The sequence below is a fragment of the Poecilia reticulata genome, linkage group LG2, assembly GCF_000633615.1.
Source record: "Poecilia reticulata strain Guanapo linkage group LG2, Guppy_female_1.0+MT, whole genome shotgun sequence".
In the NCBI taxonomy this organism is placed as follows: Eukaryota; Metazoa; Chordata; class Actinopteri; order Cyprinodontiformes; family Poeciliidae; genus Poecilia; species Poecilia reticulata.
In genome coordinates, this window is record NC_024332.1 from 18,158,916 (window position 1) to 18,166,397 (window position 7,482).

A 7,482-nucleotide genomic window follows, 5' to 3' on the forward strand; every position below is an offset into this window, starting at 1 on the left:
GCAAATTCACTCCTCCTCCCCCTCTTCTGTCAGGAGCTCCGAGAGTCCGCTCCACAACAACACCACACTTATATCTATCATATCCTAACAAACATGCAAACTCGACGTTTCAGAAAGCACCTACTTTCGAGATATTGTTGTCCAGAGTAGCGAAATGTAACCCAGYWYTTATTTATTTTTTCCAAAAAGTGTACTCACCTCGACGCGGAACGATGTGCAGCCCTTGAGAAACTCCTTTATGTTGCTCAGACACTCGCCATCGTTCTTCGGTTCTGGATAAATCTGGAACAAAAACAAAGGGTGACGGAAACGCTGAGTATCGATAAACTGCTCCTCCTTCACGCTGCGGACGAGTTACTGCTCGCAACGAGCTCCTTTGGGAATGTGCTCGCTTTTAAAGTCTCGCTTCTTTTTCAGCACGCATTCTACAGTTTCGGTGTGCATTGGGCCCGACGCTTCTGGAAGCTGCACACAAACCGAGCCGTGGGGAAGTAAAGGAGGCTGGAAGMACTCAGTCGAGGAAATGACGTTGCCAAATAGGGATCCCCCACCGATGATGTTGATGATGGTGCAAGACTTTTACAATAACCTCCTTTACAAAAACAAAACGTTTTGATATATTTGGAAGTAGTAAAATTATAATACAGAACAATGCTTAAAAATATTTAACATTTACACAGCTGTACTCTAAATCTTTTTTGATTCGCTTTTATTTCCACAGTAGCCCAGACACATAAAAAAACAAAACAAAAAAAAATGGCTATATGGAAGATGTGGAAATTTTAAGATGAAATGTTTTCGACTCCTTGCAGTTTGCAACTCTGCCACTAGAAGCGTGTTTCTCCTTGCAGGAACTTTTTCAGGAACTAGGTTAGAACAATTTCGATTCTCTCTCCTTTGTACTGTAGGAACCAGGGCAAAAGCAGGCCGTGGAGCTTTGTGGTGGATAGATCCTAAACATTTCTCACTGAATGAATATCCTCAGCATTTTATATCCTGGTTTATGCTCCTTTTTTGTCATTTGTCATTTTTTTGGGTTAATTTTCAATCCCAACAGGAGTTCTGTATTTTTATTTGCAAGCAGAATGTTTCAACCCAGCCACTAGTGCTAAGCATTACAGTGTTTCACAAAGTTTACATTAAATTACGTTGATAATATCTGCCAACCTTAGTGAAATTTGTTTAAAGGAAGCATTAACTTTTGCTTTCAGAGGCTGTCTGGAGATAAAGAAAGGGACAATACATTTTCATTACAGCTTTCTTTTAGATTTAGATTTTTTTGACATGTTGACAAGTAAAAATTGTTTTCAGTATTTATGCTTAAAGCAATCGCAATTTCACAGAGCAGTTTTAACACTGCATTTCCTGTGTGTGAGACATGTGAATATACGCTTCTTCTCAGTAGAAATTATTTAAATTTAGTGTCAGAGCTTAACCGCTACGAAATTGTCTGATGCCTGAAGAAAGTCGATTATAATCCCGATGGAAGCTCTGCCTTTTTCTTTTCTTTCTGAAAGTCAGGTTCTGTGCAGTTCACTCAAAAGCAACCCTGTCTACACGTTTCCACACAGTTTTTTTAGTGGCAGTCAATGAATTTTAACCCATAACTGCTTTCAAACAATCCGAGATTAATGTTGTTCTAGTCTGGTTTACACAGTTTCAATCAAATTGTGGATTCAGCTCTTAACAGAGACCAGTGTCCCCAGAGATGAGTGACTCCAGCAGAAGGGAGACTTACTCAGTTTGTCAATTTCAGACATCACAACGGAAACATGCACGAAAAACAGTCTAGGTACTGTATATTAAAAGTTCATGAAACTTAAGTTCAAGAGGAAAAACGTTCAGGAACTTGTTGTCAAAATTCACCTTAAATTCACCAAATCATAAATGTGGCTCCTTTAAGATTTGTGGTGAAATCCAAATTTTTCTTAAATAATCTAGCATGTAAACATTCAAAACAATCTTGTTTTATGGAAAAAAATAGTAACACTGATGTGAATCATTACACACTTTCCTCAGAAGTCAGAACTGGGAATGTCAATGTGCCCGCTGCATTTTGGAAAATCAGTGTACACTGTTGTTGTGTACACTGACTCAATTAACAAGTATTAGCAAAACAAACCAAAAATTTTATGCATTCACATAGTAGGAGGACACTCTCAGATGCTCTACACTGAAAGATGAAATGTGGCCTCACTTCGTTTCATCATCTTTAAGGTGTAAAAACTATGTTAATCTCCAGCAATTTAAGAGGCTTAATGGTGAAGCAGTAAAACGTAAATGCTTTAAAAATTGTCATTGCATGTGTGCTCAGTGAAGGATTTACTTAAAAACAGTATAATCTAAGGAATATAATCTAARTTCTGTAATTGTAACAATGGTCATCAATAAATAAGGGGATTGTATTAGAAACTACAAATCAACTTGTTTCTTCTATTTTTTTTAGCATAATAGTGATACTCCAATCTCCATAAGATGCTTTAAGTTTATCAGTAGTGTGCAGCAATGTAGTTTTATTATAACAGCATGTTGGTATAGCCGACAAGCATAATAATATAATGTAATAATAGCTTGAACAGATTTATAATATTAGATCATATTAAAACGAGAGGATACCAACATTCATCACTTTTCTCAAAGACCAGTGGTTTCTTCTTGACGACTCAAGCAATCATCTAAAGATCTAATTTCAATTCTGTGAGGGATTGTGAAGCTCCAGCAAACCACAATGAAAGGCTTGCTTTTCATGTGTAATCTAACAATAGTTGTCACAAGTCTCTCCACCCAACAAGTCAGTTTGAAGGATGGGTGAAATGGAGGAAAGTTTATAATGAAGTATATCACTCAATCAGTCTGGACGCATTACATCACAGAACAGAATAAGCCAAAGATGCACCGTTTGTGCTGACAAACTTCAAGTTGTGGGGATGTCAAGATTATTTTCAAAGCGGTTCAAGTTAAAGTTTTCTTTAATCTTCTAATATATGTTACTATAAGCGGGCCACTGTGCTTGTGACATTCTTGGCTACTATTATCTTTAATTTCTCTACCAAGAAACCCAGCTTTTCATTCCAAACAACTTATAATTACGACTTTGCATTTATGATCCGACACAGCATGATGCAGACTCGTACAAGATGTGACTCAACTTATCACAAAGCACGCACGGTATCTAGACATCAGTTATCAGTATCAAAGTATATCAAGATTTTTAAAAGTTACAGTTTAAAAATTGTACAAGTAGGGGTGTGCTGTGGTGGCGCAGGGGTTAAGCACAACCCACATATTAGCCTTAGTCCTCAATACAGCTGTCACAGGTTCGATTCCTGACCTTGGCGACCCTTGCTGCATGTCTTCCCCCTTCTCTCATTACCCACTTTCCTGTCAATTAACTATCAAATAAAGACCACTAGAGCCAATTTAAAAAAATTGTACAAGTCATATAGTTTGAAATGTTTTTTAAACAAGGGTTAGAAAAAGTGGTGGAGTAACTGGTGCTTTGTTCCAGCTGTAGAGACCCACAACATTTCCCCTACACAACCTGTTTCTGCACACTGTCAATCAGATAACAGTAAGCTACATACTAAATACTACACATTCAGCAAAATGTGCAGAAGTCCCACAGCAGATACAAATATGTAAAAAAAAAAAAAAAAAAAAAAAAAGCTAAAACAACAAAAGTGAGAAATGGAAAACAGTCTGTTTTTTTAATGTTTTATGTGTTCAGATACTAAAGAAAAAACTATCAGGTTATTGTTGATAGATTGTTATATGTCATATTATTTTTGCAGCATTAGGTGCAAATGTTGCTTTTCTGTTTTGAATAAAACCAATTCAATGTTATAAACTTTTTGCTTATTTATTTTTTTATGTAGCTGGGTAATAATCTTATTCAAGATTATTACTTGAAGAAGATTATTACCCAGTGAGAGTCTTATGCTGTCCAAGGCCTTGTTAGATTCTGCAATCAGTACACCATTACAATGGAGCTGCACAGTGGAACCATCTTTTGACTTGTTGCCTTACAGACAGATGGTCCCAGGTTCGATTCTTGATCTAAGTGTTTCTGGGTGGAGATTGCATGTTCTCCATGATGATACATGATACTGAAAACTTTTCATTTCAGTTCTGTTGATGAATATTGTAAATTACAATTTAAAAAAAAGTTGTCTTTCTATTTCCTGGTGTCTGCTATGATTCATATGTGTTTGTACTTTGGTTTCATTTGTGTTTCTGGTTGATTTTCTCTTTATTGGTTTTCTTCTTTTTAGTTCATTTCTGTGTTTGCTTCTTGGGTTATTATTATTTGTGCATTAGAGTTAGGCTCCTTAGATTGTGTCCGTCTCTACTTATCTTTCACCTTCCTGCCTACCAGCTTTTCCCCTCCCCAGCTGTCTTCATAGCTCCTCATCTCTCCTCTGCCTGAGGACCAAGTGTGACAATGTCACAATATCTTCACTCTTTGCAAGCCTTAGCCTTTCATCCCAAAACATGTACATCCAGTATTGACATAAAGGATTGCAAATGTCCACCCTACATGCTTAAGATATATACCTTGCAAGCGGAATTTTCATCCATGACATTTGAAATATAATATCTAATCACTTATTGCCTCCAAGCAGAAACTTTGCAATTGTAATTGAGCACAAAGGGGATACTGCAATGACGATATATTTTAAGTCAGTATTTTTATTCGTAAGAATGGTMCTATTCACATTATATTGGCTTAGTCAAAGTCCAGACATTTGAGAAGTAAATTCAAGATTATTTATGAAGGCTTTAAAATTTACGTTCATGTACTTCTTCAATCTGATCAGAATGAACTTGAGCTACATAGATTTTCCTGTTTAGCTTATACACAAATGGTAAACACAAGAAAGCCTGTAGTTAATATTGCAGCATAAAGTGGTTCTGCACTATAAATATTTATTCAATGGTACCGGACATATATTTCAGATTTTAATTTCAAATTGATGTAATAATAAATAAAAAGAACATAAATACAATATAACTTTTCTTATAATTCATTATTTTTACACTGCATGGTGTCGAATCCCAATAATTAAGGCTGTTGCGACTCTGACAGACAAACGCTGCGCTGTTTCTTTAAATTGGGAAAAGAGCCCATCTCTGCCTGTGCGCACCTCTGCTGTCAATGGCGGCCCATTCTTACTGATGCTCTGTGTACAGATAACATCCTCTCATCCCCTCACTGATCCCCACAGGCCTACAGTAAGTGCACCAACATGACATGCAAACCATGGATGGTGTCATATGGGCTGTCACAGCCGGGGTTATCAARTGATTTGAATTTTCAGCATCATAGTCGGCGGCTTTAATTGAAAACACCATAAAGCGCCTATTAGATTTAACACTTCCTGGTAATATTGATAAACGCGAAGCATCCTTATTTATGGCAGATCAATAGGAAGCAGACGAGCGCCTTTCTGTTTTTTACACGCTGACACGGGCAACATATGCGCAAGCTGCTATACGGCAGACAATAACAAGAGCCGCCGTGACCTACAAAAGAAATTCTCTCATGGATCAGTGGACAAAAAGAGAGGCCAGACAACAAACCGCCGCGTCGGTGTCACGGACGTGGACAGACGCGCCGACCGATGGACAGGCCGGGCGGCTGCCTGGGTTAAACCCAGGAAGAGGAGGAGGAAGAGGGGATGTGTTGCGCTTACTTTCTCCGTGGAGCCCGGGCTGAGCCGCTCCAGCAGCTTACAGAGAACCACCCCATCCTTTAGGGAGCTCTGCAGGAAGGCTTCAGGATCCGAGATGGTCTTCTTCGGCGACTCCAGCACCCCGAGCGTGATCAACCACGTAACCGTCTGTTCCGCCGAATTCATGTCCAGAGACTGTAGCTACAGATCCTTCTCAACAAAGAGGCTGCAGTGGGGTGTTTGACAGCTCACCGCCCTGGTTATGCTGTCATCTGTGCGTTAGAATATCATCAACATCATTATTCCTTTAAAAGAGAGAGAGAGAGAGAAAAGAAAAAAAGATGCAGTAGGTAAGGGGGCCTAGGAGAAAGAAGGCAAAGAGAAACCCTCTATATCTCGGCTGGATGCGGATGATGACGGCTGGTTGTTGGAAATGTGGCCGGTCTTGTTCTCTCTCCTTGAATGCTCCGTTTCCAGCCCGACTAACCTGGAAAAGCTGTCAGCTGCGGCTCGCTGTGATGCGCTGAGGCGGCGGACCGCATACATATGCGCATCGCAGCCGCCAGCCGCTCATCTATTGGATGGTGACATCACAGCAGAGGGAGGACAAGCCAGTCCAACCAGTTGTTGGACCGCTTCAGAGCCCCGTGAATAGGCGGCTTTTGCGAGTCCTGCTCTTTTATCCGTTTATTACAGACACGCCGCAGGCTGTGGGTCGTTATCTGCTCTAAGCGCTGTTTTGTTGGTCAGACATTAGTTCAAAAGTAGGGCACTGCAAAAAAACACAAAATCTTACCAAGTACTTTAGGTGTTGAAATGAGACAAAATTTACTTACAAGTAACTTTTCAACAAGAGCCTGTTTTAAGTAAATATAATTCCTTGTTCTGACTGTCTGTGCTACCTCGTCAGATTTTCCTGCCGTAGCACAGATAGATAGCTATGTCTATCTGTCGGTGCTATGCGTCTAAAACTTCTACCGTGATGCTTACAAACCGAAAACTACAGCAGGCTGTGTTCATGTTATTATAATTGGATAACATTCATATATCGTCATTGATCCTATCCTTTACCTCAGTTTAATCACTTAGCTACAGTGCCCTAATTATCACAAATTTGTAATTAAAACAATGTTATGATATTTATGATCCTGTTCGATATACTGTGCTAAAGAGCCAACAAATAAACTATAACATTCAGCGTTATCGTGGCTATTTAATGCCATCTGGGATGTTTAACTTTATCTCCGATGTTTAGCATTTAATATCCAGGATATTTAAGGTTGTCCCCAATTTTTTATTTAATCAAGGATAATGCTTAACGTTATCCTTGACGTTTGACATTATTGCCAATGTTTATCAGATGTCAAATTTCATCTCCACAAAAGTTTCCTTTTGAGTTAAACATTGGAGATAAAGTAAAACATTCCAGATACAGTAAATATAGCAATAATGACTATTTAACCTTATATAACCTTAAACATCAAGGACAATGTTGAGCATTGGAGATAAAATAAAATCTTGGGGACAACGTTAAACATCCTGGACAACTTTAAACACTGGAGATAACATTGTCCCCAATGTTTAATATTGGGAACCAGGATGGACGAATGAAGACTACTCGACTACTGTAACTCGCTGTATATTGAAGTCCACAGAAAACATCTTAAGAGGCTTCAATACATTCAAAACAGTGCTGCCAGGATCCTAGTGAGAGCTCGTAAATTTGATCACATCACACCTACTCTTTACGAGCTTCACAAGCTTCCTGTAACTTATAGGATTCAGTATAAAATTGCACTTATTACCCATC

The 7,482-nt window shown here is 38.7% G+C and overlaps 1 protein-coding gene across 1 annotated transcript in view; it reads right to left on the reverse strand.

Annotated features, from left to right (window-relative positions):
- arhgef7a (Rho guanine nucleotide exchange factor (GEF) 7a) overlaps positions 1 to 6,243 on the reverse strand; it is a 28,572-nt gene extending 22,329 nt beyond the window's left edge. The window contains 2 exon segments of the mRNA XM_008434467.2: positions 199 to 282; positions 5,694 to 6,243. Coding sequence (XP_008432689.1) covers positions 199 to 282; positions 5,694 to 5,858 — 249 coding nt within the window. The 5' untranslated portion in view covers positions 5,859 to 6,243.
- Positions 6,244 to 7,482: the final 1,239 nt, after the last annotated feature.